We start from the raw sequence: 17,033 nt of genomic DNA on the forward strand, positions 1-17,033 counted from the left end.
GCATTGAATATGTTTGTCATCACATTGACCTTTCTATTCACAGGTTTAGTTCATTTTATACACAATGCATATCTGTGCTTGTTTAGAGTTGATGTTCCATCCAAGAGGGTTTTAAGCTTCAATGGTGAGAGTGTCCAGGTGATACGTGTTGAGGGAAGATGAGAACATAGCAGGTTAATTGCATGCATGCTTACAATACACATATTAATCTAGTAGCAGGCCTGAGCGAAGGCCCAAGTGTCTTCTGCTTCTTTTTGAGACCTGCTGCAATTTAGTCTACTTAGTGATTGATGACGAGGGTCCATTATTAGCTCTCAGAGACCCTGAAGCTTGAAGTTTGTTACCTTAAAAGGCAGGTGTTATAGAAAAGAGAAGTTACATGTCTGTTTATAGTTATTAGAGATGTACAAGATGTACCCTTGTCTGTAAACAATGACTGTACACAATGTATTTTTGACCTGTATTTGACGTGTCCGTGGGGGCGTGATCCTCTATGCTATAAAACCAGAACCCAGTGTATTTTTGTCAGAGCAAAACAGGCCATATGCTGATGGTTGTTCTCCTGTGTTAATAAACTCATCGTTTGATTGCACTTGTCTGGTGCCTCCGTCATTTGTTGTCTGGTCTCCAGTTGATCGATCTCGCTTCAACAGCTATTCAAAGGCTGTTTTTTTGTATATTATTTGTGTCAGTGTTAATGGTATACTTGCCCATAAAACACTACACTGGACACTGATGTGTCACTCCATACCCTGCCACCCACTGGTCGTTTAATATTTCATTTAATGTTTCATCATAATTATTGTTATTTAACCCTGTCATGCATGAATTATGACAACCTCAATCAGGATTTTTTTCTTAAGTATTTTTATTTATCTTTTCATGCCTAAACTTAAGAAAAAAATCCTGATTGAGGTTGTCATAATTCATGCATGAAAGGGTTAAGCACTTACCTTAGTAATGCTTAATAGTGTCACATTATAAAGTTTTACCTTTATTTTAAAGCTTTAGTTACTTATTCGTTTGCAAATTAATTATTATATATCAAGCTACTGAGCAACATATAGGGAAGTAGCGCATCATCCCCTGGACTTTAGCTCTTTAACTTTGGGCACTCGCATTCTGTGATAATGTCAATTGTCAACATGTATCAGCCTGAACATTTTGATACCATCAAGACTATCAAGGTTAAACTCTTTGTGCATAAGAAGAATAACAACATATTGTTAAGAATATTGTGAGGCATTGAACCACAGGAACTGGTCTGTCCACCCACAGAACTACTATTATGTATGGTCTCTCAGGAGCTGTATGATGTCTCCTGTGGACCTCAACTAGCCTTACTGATGGAGATGATGGTGTAATTATTCCTCACTAAGTACTCTGATCTACTAGGATAATCAAAAGATTCCCACTGACAGTTCCAGGATTTATAATGTGGATAGCAGGATAAACTGAAGCAAATAAACACAATGTGATTAAAATAGATCTGGGAATCATCCCATTACAATAAATTACTACTAATAATTCAAATCTGGCCAATTACACCTTCAACTTTTATTAAAACCCAGTCATTCATTATCTTCCAGCTACCATAGCCCAAGAAGCAGCGTTCACCCTGGACAGGTCGCCAGTCTAAGCTAACACAGACAGACAGACGGACAACCAGAATTTGGGAATTCAGAATCACCAAATAACCCTGCCCCATTAACTGCATGTCTTTGGATTGTACGAGGAAGCTGGAGCACCCAGAGAGAACCCATGTAATAACAAGGAGAACATGCAAACTCCATACAATAAGACCAGATGGTGGATATGAACTCATTGGGCAGGCGTGCTGCCCCCTATTAAGACCTGATTAGCAAACTGAATCATTTTTACAGGAAAAGGAGGACTCCCAAACTTCTGGTTAAACATTAAAAACAGAAACATTCCACCACATGACTGCAGCTTTATATCTCTGGATGAAAGGTATTGTGAAAACAGAGTTCGTTTGTTTAAAAAAAAAAAAAAATCAAGATATGACACCACTCTCCTGAGCTGTGATGACTTTATTCATTTCAGGGTTTTCAAAAACAACCCCCCCCCACGAAAATGTAAGCAGCACTAAATACACCTATACACGTGAACTATTGTTTGAATCAAACATATTAGAAAAAAAACAAGATAAAATCAGAGCAAATAGAGCAAAAACAGGAAACCAAATCATTGGGATAGCATCGCTGTACACATAAGATTGTCAACATGTCCTCTTATTGCTGTTTGCTACAGCCGAACTTTAGTTGCTTCAGACACTTTTACTTTTGCACACTTTGTAAATGCAAATTTTTGATGAAACAATGTATTTGTAAGACAAAAATAAAAATGTATTTGTGAATCCTTAACTCATTCCTTTGTTTAAGTCCTTTGGCAGCAGTTGGTCTTCATGGGTTTCAGCCAATTAAAAGCCTGGTTTAAGTCTAGTAAATTATTTTTTTCAGCTTGTTTTAGTTTTTAATAACTCGTTAGGTTAAAATAACAATAGTTGAAATCATTCAAACATTTCTAAGCATGATGATGAACAAATATAACAGAAAATCTATTATTTCATCAGTTATAATGTAAATCTACAATCTCTAGAGTGTGCAAAAGGAGAGCAGTCTGAATACTTAAAGTGATTGTATGTCTATCATTTTAAAGTAACTGCTATGTTGCATAACACATTTTTGTCAGAGCTACATGAAAACACATTTAATTGTGTTTAGTAACAAAAATCTAGTGACTTTACAATAAAATCAGGGAAGGGGGAAGTTGCCTATAGAACTGTTGTAACCATAACTTCCAACCTAAAATATATTTATATTTCCAAGAAGTATGTTCCAAATGGCATGTCCACAGTAGCATGAGAATTATCAGCAAAAGAGCTTAGTCATCTGACCATGATCACAATAAAAGCCAAAAAATAAGGGTATTCCTTACTAACCATTATGCCCTGAATAACCTTTTTACATGCATGTATAATAAGCTCAACATAAAGAAAAAAAAATCACAACTATAATCACTAGGTGTACAGTAAGTGTACATGAAATACACCACTTTGTCTACAGTACATACAAAAAATACCTTTTCTGAGCAAAAACATGAACCCCAGCAGGATCTTTAAATATGTAAACACGAAATAAGAAACAGTGTGTATAAAATACCGCAACAATACAGGTGCTGTAAGTCTGAAGATACTCCAGTTGTCTTTTTTTCTGTCCTTTTCTCATTCCTTTTTTCTGGGGAAATAAAAGGATAGAATGCCTTTTCTTCAGAGGAGTCCATTGGATTTCTTTGTACAAATCGGTTCCCACAGCACAACCGTAATGCCCACATGATGTTCATTTGGACCTGACATGCTAGTAAATAAAGTAGTCTTTGCAGATGTAAAGTGGGCCTCAGTCCTTTCTTTGGCACAGCCACTGCAGTCTTTACGCGAGCAAGTCAGTTTCTTTTTTGACATTCATCTTCTGAGTAGAGATGTCTCAAAAATCGCTGAAAAGAGTATATTTATGTGTATATGTACTTGTATTGCCCCCCCTGCTGGCAATTTTGGTGTGAAATTAAGAATACAAAGATGTACTGGTGACTGACACAAAACAGCTCAGACTGGTTGGTTGGTATATCGTAATAAAATGTCAAACAGCCATCCAGCAGTCTGAACACTGCAAAACAAAAACAAACAAAACAAACAAATAAAATGCCACTTAGAAAATAAATAAGTAAGTATTAGTCCCAGCAACCCATTTTCTCCATCCTTTAAATATCAACCTGTATTTACTCATCAGTGTCAAAACACTTTCTACTTTCATACTTCAGTTTCTTAGTTCTGAGTGCACTGGATCCTGTTGGGGGGGTCTAGAGCAGGGAACTGGTGGGGCTGCCGGGCAGTGGGGGACTGCAGCTGTTCAGGGTGAGGCTGTGGCTGTGGGAGGGGCTGGGGCGCATTGGCAGCAGGTCGTAGTGGCTCGGGATGTGGCTGTTCCTGGGGAGGTCGTATGGGTTCTGAGGGTAACTGGGAACCACTGCAGCACCACTTCCCGGCACAATACTTATGGTTGGTTCTGGGGGAACAAAAACCAAGAGAGTGGGTTTTTTATTTCATTTATATAGTTTACACAATGCAATGCTCTTGTCAACAAAGAAAATAAGTTTTCTTCTGCCTTATTTCAATCAAGTCCAAACTTAGTAAAATGTACTACAGGCATCAAATTCAAACACTTGAAGCACAGAGTGTCGTAATTCTGTGATAATGTCATAATCCCCCTGGTGTCTGGCCCCATTTCAGATTGCTTGAAAACAGCCAGTGTCTTTCCTTTTCTAAAAACTTGTTAGATCCCACTGTTTTTATAATTATAGACCAATTTCCAAACTCCTGTTTATTTTCAAAATCCTTGAGAAAGTTGTTGATCTTCAGCTCCTTCAAATTATTGAAGGAAACAACATCTTTGATAAATTCTCTAAAACCACAGCACTAAAACAGCTGACTGAAAATGATACTGTAATGCACTCAGATAAAGGTGAGCATTCCATTCAAATCCTGCTCGACTTATCTGTAGCCTTTGATACTGTTGATCAAGCTACTTATTAACAGACTACAAAACTGGGTTGGCAAACGGGCTGCTGCCAAGCTAGGCATCCCATGGCCAGCCGCCCAGGATGCCGAAGGGGCAGAACGCGACCTGTATGAGCAGTCCAAGGGTGTGGCCACGTTATGGGCCTTGCAGTCTCGGGTGAGAGAGCCTTGTGGCTAAACCTGTCAGGCCTAGGTGATGCTCAGAAGGCTGAGGTAATGGATGCAGCCTATGACCCAACCAAGGGTCTCTTTGGCCCAGCCCTGGAGAGAATGAGAGAAACAAGCACCCGCAGAAAGCAGGAGGGAGAAGCATTCAACCTCTGCTTACCCAGAAAATCTAACTTTCAGCCCCAGCAGGTGCCAAGAGCTGGCTTTGCCGCAACAGCAGCAGCTGTGAGAGGGAGACAGAGTGGGGTCAGAATGCAGAGAGGAGCAGGAGGCCAGCAGGGTGCCCACCAGGCCAAGGTAGAGAACCAAAGACCTTGGGGCAAGCATTCCTTTGCAGCGGCTGCTGCAAAGAACAAGCCGTCACACCCCGGAGAGGGGAAAAAGAAGCGGTCAGCCTAGCACACCTGCAACATTCTGTGTCACCCCTCTCTTCTCCCCCAAAGAGAAGGAAGGTGTTAGAAGGGGTAACCAAATCACTCCAAGGTTCAGGGTCTCCGGAAGTTTCCAGTTCACCAGGAGCACCCTCTCAGTCTCCTCCTCCAGTTCAGGGAGGACAGACTTGTGGACAAATGGCGCAGTGTCACCAAGCACTCCTAAGAACTCTGTCTGTGTCACCAAGCACTGCCCAGAGTCACCAGACACTTCACTGTGGTTTGGGGGTAACAAAAGAAATAAAACGTGCATTTCTGCAGCCAGGCAGTTTGCCAAGGGCAGAATGTCCCCCCAGTTTCAAAATAAAAACAAAAGAAAATCACTGCCATTTGTCTTTGTTCCCAGCGGGGGGAGCTCACGCTCTTCCCGAGGGGGAGAGCCCCAACTCCTTCCGGGAGACAGGGGTGACGTCATGCTACCGTGTCTTCAGAGGCCCGTGGCGCGCATGCGCAGTTCATCCCTGGGTCTTGTCAACCATTTCCCAGGGTTACAGACTGCAGTTTGCGGAAAAACCACCGAGATTCGGCGGAGTGTTGGCTTCGGTGGCCAGTGGCGACTCAGCGAATGTGCTGAAAGAGGAAATATTCTCCCTGTTACACAAACAGGCGATCAGAATGGTTCTGAGCGAAGAAGCTCAGCAGGGCTTTTACTCCCGCTATTTCCTCATCCTGAAAAAGGACGGAACGTCGCTCCGTCCTATTCTGGATCTGCGTGTGTTAAACAAGCATTTGAGAAAGTACACGTTCAGAATACTCACACACAAGACGCTTTGTCGCTCAATTCACACAGGCGATTGGTTTGTTACAATCAACCTATCAGACGCATATTTTCACATCGCCATTTATCCTCCACACAGGAAATATCTCAGGTTCGCTTATCAGAGCGTAGCGTACGAGTTTCAAACTATCCCATTCGGGCTATCCTTAGCCCCAAGGGTGTTCAGCAAATGTGTGGAAGCAGCGCTGTCTCCGTTAAGGAACAGCGGCATCAGAATATTCTCTTACATAGACGATTATCTAATATGCTCACGATCGCGCGAGCAGGCGATCAAAGACTCCGAGGTGGTAGTGAATCACCTCACGGAGCTTGGGTTCACCATCAACCTGGAAAAGAGCCACTTGGAACCCACACAGTTTATAGAGTATCTGGGGCTCAGAATAGACTCCATCTCTTATCGTATGGCACTTTCAGAGCGGAGGATCGCATCCTTCACTCACTGTCTTTCCCGTTTTCAGCTGGGGAAGGTCGTGCGGTTCGGACTCTGTCTCCGCCTCCTCGGCCTCATGGCCTCGGTGATATCGGTGGTTCATTTGGGGCTGCTTATGATGAGAGATTTTCAGCGGTGGGTCGCTTCTCTGCAGCTGTGCCCTCGCCGACATCTCAGTCGTGGTGTAAAAATAACGCAGCCGTGTATCGCGGCTCTCCGGCCTTGGAGGAGCCGGACAGCTCTCGTGCGGGGGTACCTCTCGGGGCAGTGTCTTCCAGGGTGACGCTGACCACATATGCATCCCTGTCAGGCTGGGGTGCAACTATGATGGGCAGAGCAGTGAATGGCGTTTGGTCAGAGAGACTCGCTCTGAATCACATAAATGTGCTGGAGCTCCGCGCGGTGCTCCTAGCCTTACGGCATTTTCTGCTGTTTCTCCGGGGACAGCATGTTTTAGTGAAAACATACAACTCCACTGTAGTTGCTTATATCAACCGCCAGGGCGGCACCCGTTCCCGGCAGCTACACAGGTTAGCCAGGGAAATAATTGTGTGGAGCAGCACTCTGCTCCTCTCCCTTCGGGCAACTCACGTGCCAGGAATTCTAAACAGGGGGGTGGACCTCCTGTCCAGAGGAAATCCACTGTTCGGAGAGTGGAGGCTTCACCCACAGGTGGTGGAGTAGATTTGGCAGAGATACGGCCGGGCTGCCGTAGATCTCTTCGCCTCGCGAGAACACACACAGTGCCCTCTGTTTTTCTCCCTGTCAGACGCAGATGCGCCACTGGGCGTGGATGCGCTGGCCCATCCATGGCCAAAAACTCTGCTGTATGCTTTCCCTCCCCTCAGCCTGATCTCCCCAACACTGATCAGAGTGAGGGATCAGGGGCTGTCACTGATCTTAATAGCTCCACGGTGGCCATCCAAACACTGGATAGCAGAAATCATCCAGCTTCTGGTGGACGAGCCATGGCCACTCCCCATCCGCAGGGCCCTTCTGTCTCAGGCGCGTGGGGAGATATACCATCCCCATCCAGAACAGGTTGCTCTCTGGGCCTGGCCCGTGAGAGGTGGAATTTGAAGGCAGCAGGCATGCCTCCGAAGGTTATTGAAACCATTCAGAATGCCAGAGCCTCCTCCACTCGTTCCATTTACAGCAGTAAATGGCGTGTTTTTGAAGAGTGGTGCCATGAAAAGCAGATTATCCCTTTTCAGTGTTCAGTGGTGGAGCTGTTGTGTTTTCTTCAGGACTTGCTGGACAAAAGGAAAGCTTTTTCCACCATAAAGGTCTATTTAGCAGCTATTTCAGCCTGCCACGTGGGTTTTGGTGATAAACCTGCTGGTCAGCACCCCCTCGTATGTCGCTTCATGAGAGGGGCGCGTCGAACGCTCCCAGTTTCTAGACCACTGGTCCCTTTATGGGATCTGTCAGTCGTTTTGGACGCCCTCTCCCACCACCCCTTTGAGCCCATTGGGGCAGTGGGGTTGAAGTTTCTCTCTCTTAAAACCACTCTGCTGTTGGCTCTAACCACAGCCAAGCGAGTTAGTGAATTACAGGCTCTGTCTATTCACCCCTCTTGTCTACAGCTGGCCCCAGGACTCACTAAAGCACGCCTGAGGCCTAACCCTGCCTTTGTCCCTAAAGTGTTGGAAACGTCATACAGGTGCTCTACAGTAGAACTCCTGGCTTTTCACCCCCCTCCATTCTCTTCAAAGAGGGAGCAGAGGCTGAACACTTTGTGCCCTGTGCGGGCGTTGGGGACTTATCTTGACAGAACAGCTGGATTCAGGAAGTCGGATCACCTGTTTGTTTCCTGGGCCTCCCCTCACAAGGGCAGGCCCTTATCATGCCAGAGGCTAGCTCATTGGATTGTAGAGGCCATAGCTCTGGCTTATAGCTGTAAGGGCTCGCAGGCCCCCCCGGGACTTCGAGCTCACTCCACTAGGGGTGTGGCCACATCCTGGGCTTTGTTCAGAGGTGTATCAGTCCAGGATATTTGTGCGGCAGCAAGCTGGGCTATGCCGCACACGTTTATCCGGTTTTATCGGCTGGATGTTGCACAGTCATCCCTGGCTCAGGCAGTGCTGGATTCTGGTGCCTCAGGTTCGACCTGAGATCCTGGAGTAGTACTGGAGTGTGGCTTCGGGAGCTGGCGCAATCCGGGAGTGGGCCATATCTCCCATAGTGAAACACCGAGCGAAGTTAGAAAAAGAACGTTGGGTTACTTAACGTAATCCCTGGTTCTTTGATAACAGAGTGAGGTGTTTCACCAACACTTCCCTCCTTGCTTAGGCACGGAAAGAAATCTGCTTGGAATGAGTTAGGAGGAGCTGGTCGGCCGTGTTAGTATGAGGGGGCGGAGCCCTGAGCACGGCTCGACAGGTCTGTCAGAGACAGACGTGGTGTCATTGGAGCTTCCGTAGTTGGTCACGGCGAGGCGATTCCCATAGTGAAACACCTCACTCTGTTATCAAAGAACCAGGGATTACGTTAAGTAACCCAACGATACTTCAGAATTCCTATTAATTAGTGTATGCATTCATCTGTACCGCTTGCATGTGGAGTCCCCCAGGGCTCAATCCTTGGACCAATTCAGTTTTTTTTTTAAATATATGTAACTCCTCGGCCATCTCATTATGGGTGTAGTTTAATCTCCTACCATTACTATGTAGATGACACACAGTTTTGACATACCTTTCTGTCAAACCCAACAACCTTAACAGCTTCCCCTGCCTTAACAAACGTTTCTCTGCCATTACTAATTGGATGTACTCTAACTTCCTCCATCTCAATTCTGGTAAAACTGAGGTTCTAGCGCATGGCCAAGGCACTTTCTCCAAGGAGGTTAGTCAGTAAATTGGCCCATGCAATCCTCCATAACCACAACTGTGCATTAATGGACAAGGATGACCTATGAGTCTGCTGATTGCTGATTGGTTGACAAGTGGGCTGGAAAAGGGAAATGGAGCAAAAGTGAAGATCACTAGGAGCAAAAAATCTTCAAAAATAAAAATACTTGAAAGCACATGGTTCACTTCCACCTGCTGAACTGTAAATTTTTCTGTAAGCTAGTTTTATTAGTGTAGTGTGGTGACAGAAAGGCAAGCAGAGATGCTGTTTGTTGGGCTGCAAGACGCTAATGAAGCAATGAAAAAAAAGGGATACGCTACTCTAGCTTATTGCTAGGAAAAAAGGTACTTTCCTCTGGTAATACTCACTATGTTTTAATAGACCTCTCTGTACTGAATCGTACTTGTTATTAATCTCTGTCTCTCTTCCACAGCACGTCTTTATCCTGTCTTCCTTCTCTCCCACCCCAACCGGTCGCAGCAGATGGCCCCGCCCCTCCCTGAGCCTGGTTCTGCCGGAGGTTTCTTCCTGTTGAAAGGGAATTTTTCCTTCCCACTGTCGCCAAAGTGCTTGCTCATAGGGGGTCATATGATTGTTGGGTTTTTCTCCGTCTGTATTATTGTAGGGTCTACCTTTTGGAGATTAAGTATCGAAATTTCAGGAGCGGGACCACGCCTCCAAACACGCTCTTTCCGGTTCTCATCTATATAGGTTCCCCCAGTCCTGCAAGCTGTTCATTCTCGTTTACATGCCCCGCCTTCCCTCCCTCCTTGTTTTTCAATTCTTTAACTTCTTCACTTCTATTTAGTACATGGGGATCTGCCCGGCCCGGGAGCCGTCGCCAGTCCCCTTCGAGGCCTTCCCCAAACCGCTGCTCGATTCATGTTCAAGCATTCACCTTTATCTAATATAACGCTGTCAAACCTAAATTGAGGATGTGGGCCCAGCTAGTGAAACAATATAAAGTGCCTTGTGGCGACTGTTGTGATTTGGCGCTATATAAATAAAATTGAATTGAACTGAAATGAATTGATACAATCAAAAGCAAAATTGACAACCTGACATGACATCAGATGCTGTAGGCTAAAGTTTTGCTTAGTGTGCCTTTCACTCAACAGACATCTACACTTACAGACCACTTCATCAGTTACACCATCCCAGTCCTGGGCTGGACCACTTCTGTCTTAAAATGGCTTGAATTCTCTGTGTATAGATTTAAGAAGCTGCTGAAAAGGTCAATTTTGACATAACAGCATGACATAGTTGCTAGAGATTTGTCAGCTGCACTCTTCACCAGAGGTTGTTTGGTTTCATTCTGTTTGTGTCGGGGGACCCGATCCTTGGGGTGGACCAGCTTTTGGCGCAGCGTGTTTTGGGGTTTAAAAGCCACAGAGACGCGGTGTTTAGAAAAAATGCGTCTCAATCGTTCTGATACTCCTGACACATACAGGATCACTAAGGGTTTTCATTTAGGCAGCGGTTGTCCTTCTCTCCTGGATTGGCTGGAGCTTTCTTTAAGTGCCTTTGCAGCTTTGACAAAAGTCCAGCTGGGATAACCACATTTACTCAGGGCCTTCTTGATGTGATGTTCTTCTGCCTCCCTGGCCACTGTGTCTGTGGGGATGGTGTTCACTCTGTGTTGTAGCGTCCTAATGACACCCAGTTTGTGCTCCAGTGGATGATGAGAGTCAAACCTTAGATACTGATCCGTATGTGTAGTATTAGGGTACACACAGTCTAAGAAGGCTAACCTGTCATATTTCATATCCTCCCTGGTGAATTTGATGTGTTGGTCCACCGAGTTAATGTGATCCGTGAATTGTGGTGCGTCCTGAGATTTGATTTTCACCCAGGTGTCATCCACATGCCTGAACCAATGGCTTGGTGGTGTTCCAGGGTAGGATAACAGAGCCTTCTTTTCCACGCCTTCCATGTACAAGTTGGCCATGATGGGTGAAACTGGGGAACCAATGGCACACCCATGTTTCTGCCTGTAGTACAGAGGTATTAGTCCGTTGTCTCCTCACAGGCGTCATGGATAGAAAGAGGAGTCTCTGGTGTTCTTGTCCTGCTCTCAAGGCTCTCAACCTGAGATCATTAGAAGGAACTTAACATGATTTAGTCATGTAAAGAACTCAATTTGAGGTATTTGCGGTTAGACTCCGATGGCTCATCACAGCAGAACGAAATCCCAGCAGTGATAGGGATGAGGGAAGGACCCCCTGGAAACTAGACGCTGGTGGTGGACATGACAACGTAGGCTTGATTGGAGCCTGAGTGACGAGGGAGAGATGGGTAGGAGGTGCGTTGCACCAAAGCAAGAGAGAGTGACAGACGCGCAGTGAGATTTAAAGTACATGACGTGAAGGCTGATTGGCCTGAAGAAGGCTGGGAGAAAGATGATTGGACTAAGCCAGTGATGTCATAATCAGCTTGAAAGTGTGAGAAAGTGGAAGTGATGTAAAGCTTAGATTAGCCGCCAACACCTGGGAAGCACACAGATGTGTGGCTACAGATCTTCTTTATTGAATGTACACATAAACCTCACGTGTTTAGAGGGTAAAGAGAGAGGGTGAGGGGACAGTCCCCTGCAGGGCTCCTGCATCGCTGACCATGCTGTCCATCTCTGCTGCAGGTACACATAAAGTGGGCAGTCAGGTAATCACTAGGGAGGGATCCACCTCCACTGATGTCAGTTTATCACCTATAAGAGCAGGTCTAGTGGTGGAGAAGGTGGTGGAGAAATCAAAAAACATGATTCTCACAGTACTTGCTATCCATGTAAAGTGTAGACACAATTGAGCAGGTAGAGAATGGCATCATCAACTGCAAGTCTGGGCTGATGGACATACTGGAGAGAGTTTATGAGTAAAATGATCATGGGCCAAACCTTTGTATTGCCAGCTCTGCATGCTCTTATTTTTTCCTGTTGAATGCTTTGATGTATTTTATTACTCATGACTTGTTCTTTGGATAATACTTAAGAGTTCCCGTTGGAATGATGGAATCAATGCAGAAATTAATTGATTAATAAAATAGTTCTGTGAACCCAACAACGTCCTCTCCCTGCACACAGTCTGCTTGCCAGGCAGTCAGCTCAAAACAGCCACAAAGTGTCCCCACCAGCAACATTTGTTCTGACTACTCTGGTGTGACAGGTCATATACTGGGTGAGTGTGGTTAAAGTCCCCTGAGACAGCAATGAATTAACTTGGGTGTTGTATCTGTAACTGGGGTATAGCAGACTCGTGATGACACGGTGTAAATAATATGGTCATAGTCCAATCGCAAACAGTTCAATGTGCAACTAGTGGTGCAGTCCCTGTTGGCTCAAACAGCATAAAAGCCCTCTATGGTGAATGGACCGGTTCTTATATACTGCTTTTCTACTCTAAATGAGCTTTTAAAGCACTTTATACACCTTGCCTCATTCACACAAGCATGTTTTCTCATGCTTTCTCTACATCAACTCTGTCTATCTAACATTGCCTCTGAATTGCCAATGCTGCTTCTCCACTTTATTCATCAATGATTGTGCTTTCCACATGATAAGAAAGGGGAGATGCAGCTTATAACTTATTATTTTGTACTTTCTCCAATACTCTCTGCTGTCATCTCTCTTTTTCTTCTTCTGTCCACCTCTGCATTCTCTGTGTGTTTCTCTCAAGATTTCAACTGGAATCTCCACCGTTCTAGCCAACAGACTGGCCAGCTTCAGGGCAATCAGCAATCTCTGAACTAAACAATGAGCGCAGCCTAATGTTGTTGCACTGCAGTCCATTGTCCTAAAGAAAAAAAGTATTCCCAAAGGAAAAGACAAAGGCACAACTAGGGGGAAAAATCAAGAAAAAGAACAAGAGTAAGTTAAAAAATACCTGCAACAGGCTGCACACAGGTTTGACACATGAGCTCATATTAGACATAGGCAGGCTGTGTGGTTTGAACAATGGTAAAGTGGTCCGAAGGGGCCGTAAGTCTGACCAGAAAATATCCCCCACACTAGTACACTGCCAGGAGCCTGAACTGCTGATACAAGGCATGATGGATCCATGCTTTCATGCTGTTTACTGATCCTGCTGTCTCAATATTGCAGCAGAAAGTGAGACTCATCAGACCAGGCAATGTTTTTCCAGTTCTCTGTCCCATGATTTTGGTGAGAATTGTATCCATAGTTTCATCTTCTTAGTTGACAGGATTGGCACCATTTCTGCCATGTGATTGGCTGATTAAATATTTGTGTTTAAAAGCAATAGAACGGGTGTATCTAATGAAGTGGCTGGAGAGTGTACTTCAGTGCAAAACAGTAAAACTAATCACAATAGTGGAACTCTTAGTGCAAAACTGGGGTTATATTATTCAGCCATACAAACACTGTGCTAATGCAACTCCACCTGCACCGTCACATTCCAGCCGGATTCCTCTGTTTGCTCTGTATGTGTACTTTGACTGTGTATCTCAAATGTGCCTAAAAATGCTCTTATTAAACGAAAACAGGAGACAAGTTTAAAACACTGCAAATGTACCCATGTTGTAGACATTCTTGGCAGGCACAGTGGTGGTTGTAGTCGTACTGATGATGGTAGCAGAACAGCAGTGTGCCGTGTGTTCATGGTGTGCTGGTGATTTCATCTCCACGTAGCTGCTCTCTGAGTGCTTACATAGATTGGGATTGTCAGTTATGGTGGCGTACGGGTTTTCACTGTTGAGGGAACAGGTGCTGGACAAGGAACTCTTCACATAGTCTAAGGAAAGAGTGAGACACAGACAGACTGTTTAATCTTGTGTGGTATGGAATTATTCAATGCTTAATTAAAAGAGGAGGCTGCTCCAATGTCCACAGTGGTCGAAGGGTTAGAATTCCAATTTTCAAGTTTTACTACTATTTCATTAACAGATAAAATTCATTATTTTCTTTAGAAACTCTTCAAAAAGCTCTGTTTAAAAAAAAAAAAATCATTTTTGATGATTTTAACCCAACAGCACTCCAGCTTTTCATAAAATGATTTTTTGTGTGTGTCAAATCTGAAAGACGACTTTCTGCAGCTATTTCCTGCATGACTGAAGCCAGATTCCTGGTCATTATGATAGTTACCATGGTGACCAAATTCTCCTTGGATAACTGATTATACCATGTACTGTTAAAAGAAAATGAGACACTTCACAGTGGTAAACATGTCTCTGTCACAGCCTTTTTGATATATGGGTTGCTGCCATCAAATAAAAATGCTGCAATATTTTTCTTATAATATTATTTTATTTTTCAGTTTAATATTTGATATTTTTTTTCCTAGGTTCTACTGTGAATAATATATTGATTTCTTAGATCTGAAACTCATTCTATTTTTATTTACACTTTATATAGTGTCAGCTTTTTTGGAATTCAGATTGTAAAAATATTACTTTTTATAAGAAAAACACTTTAATTTTTAAATTGCCATTGCTTAGGTTGCATTGCAAGACATGAGATGGCTGGAAAGGTCCTAGTCTAATCCATGGACCTTATAGTGAGATAAACAGGTTCACCTTTTTGCTCAGTGTAAAGTAACTGAAGAGGGAAACATACCAGAGTCAAACTGTACACAAAAAAGGTCAAAGAAACGAGAAGCTGAGTGTGCCTGTATGGAGCTGTGCATCTCCTCTATGCCAACAGAGTGAGAGACGTTCAGTCCTTTTTAAAGCACTGAAAATATGTGTTAAGTAGGAGGGAACCAGAATTTAAAATAATCTGTATTCCTCTCTAAATTCACTACATATTGAATATTCTGTGTAGTCTTTTAGTTGGATTTGTTGTAAAGAACAAAAAAGCTGAAGAGTTTTCCTTTAGGAAACATGGATGTTAGAGTCTGCATTGCAACACTTGACACCAAAGATTACATTTTAACACCAACATTAGCACTCAAGGGCAGCTGAGGTTAAAACCTGCAGATAAAGGAAATGTAAATCAAGGCACACAAAGAGCATTCAGATATGGAGAAGGAGAATTCTCTTTCCAAGGGGGAGTTTTGGGGCTGATGAGGGTCAAAGCAGGAGGATGACCCCAGCAGGGAGGGAAAAAACACAGTGAGAAGAGAAGTTGGGTTCACCCTGCAAAGACATAAACACATCTATGAGCACAGGCTGGAAAGGATCAAGAGGAACAGTGACAGTGGTAGTAAAGTAACATCATCCAGTACAATATTGGACCTGTGTGGCATGCTGCAGCTGTTTTTCATCTACATGAAATCAGACTCTGCACTGCTAGCAGCCCTGCGAGGCTGCAACTGAAATGGTCAGACATCACACTTTTTCCTATATTTTAATTTTTATCATTCTCCCAGGAATGATAAAAATAAAGATGCTAGCTTTATATTGTTGTTACAGGGTTGGATGCTGATGGACGGCACTTGCGAGTCCAAAGTTCAGGTTCAGTTTCTGACAGTTTCTATTTTCAAATCTCGGCTCTCATCTAATTCACAGAAGGGACCACACCAGCTGCTGTTCAATTTTCTTTTTTGTCTTTTTCCTAAAACAAATATTTCATACAACTTAAAATCACAGCAATAAAAGCACCTGCCTACTCCTCACCACTCTATGAGCCCTGAAGGTGTCCAGTGTTATCAGACACCAGATGGTAGCAGCAGATCTTTAGGGCCTGAAGTGATCAGAAGCCTCCAGAGATTTGACTAGAGCTTTCCTGCACATGACATTGTGAGTGGTTTTCTACTTGTCCTTCTCTATAGTGCTTTGATAGCTATTAAGGGTAAGGAAAAAAAATAGTTGCCTCGGCTGGGCCGTGTCACTTTTGAAAACAGGATGGTGCAGTGTTACATCCCGGTCTAGGGGTACTGGAACGCAACATAAGGTTTATAAGGAAAATGACCCCGCCCTAGTCCTCAAAACCATACCCAGAAGCTGATTTACAAGTGAAAGGTGGTTTATTGTGTCTAAACTGAAGCTTAACTCCGGGGTGAACAAAGGCCAAAATAACAAACAAAACAAACTTATTCAGAAAAGGAGGTGCTAGGTGAAACAAAAACCAACGATGGGAGGCCAAGGATGGGGCAGCTGCTGCCCATCCTTGGCCTCCAAACCCTGTGATATTTGTGTGTGTGATTTCTGAGGATTACTGAGTTTTGTATATAGTGTGCAGATTAGTTAACTTGTAAATAGACACTGAAGCAGAAGGGGTGAGCCGCCTTATTATTTCTTGCATTGTTTTCTCCTGTTTATTAAGTTAGGGAGTTCGGTGTAGCACTTATCTTTTGTTTGGTTTTTGTTTCACCTGGGTTTTAGATAGCACCTCCTTTACTGAATAAACTTGTTTTGTTTGTTATTTTGGCCTCTGTTCATCCCTGGAGTTAAGCTTCAGTTTAGACACATCAGCTTCTGGGTATGGTTTTGGGGACCAGGGCGGGGTCATTTTCCTTATAAACCTTATGTTGCATTCCAGCACCCCTAGACCGGGGAGTAACATGCAGTGAACAAAGTATTAGTTATTACTAATAGGGGTCTGGTAAAAGGCACGCCTTGTGGTGAAAACTTTTTGGAGCAGGTAATTATAAAACATTTCTTTAACATTCTGGAAAGGCTCTGATCCAGAGCAATTTATACATATCAGAGTTGCTGAGGTCCTTCCAAAGGTGCTGCCTTTCATGTTTCAAACACATCAACTTTAAGAAATAACTGTTCACTTGGAACTTGATCTAAGATAAGATAAGATAAGATAAGATAATGTGCTAGGTGATTGGTACATAAAAAGGTCGTTTTAAACTGGACCTCCTGTAAAATCAGTATAATCAGCAG

General features: G+C 43.7%; 1 protein-coding gene across 1 annotated transcript in view; it reads right to left on the reverse strand.

Moving 5' to 3' along the window:
* Positions 1–1,269: 1,269 nt before the first annotated feature.
* Positions 1,270–17,033, reverse strand: part of LOC100701872 (multiple epidermal growth factor-like domains protein 10) — a 67,768-nt gene continuing 52,004 nt past the window's right edge. The window contains exons 17-18 of the mRNA XM_005463549.4: positions 13,775–13,993; positions 1,270–4,082 (exon numbers count right to left, since the gene is read on the reverse strand). Of these exons, the coding sequence (XP_005463606.1) occupies positions 3,877–4,082; positions 13,775–13,993 (425 nt within the window). The 3' untranslated portion in view covers positions 1,270–3,876. The remainder of the gene's footprint in view (positions 4,083–13,774; positions 13,994–17,033) is intronic.

Source organism: Oreochromis niloticus, linkage group LG1 (genome assembly GCF_001858045.2).
Source record: "Oreochromis niloticus isolate F11D_XX linkage group LG1, O_niloticus_UMD_NMBU, whole genome shotgun sequence".
NCBI lineage: Eukaryota > Metazoa > Chordata > Actinopteri > Cichliformes > Cichlidae > Oreochromis > Oreochromis niloticus.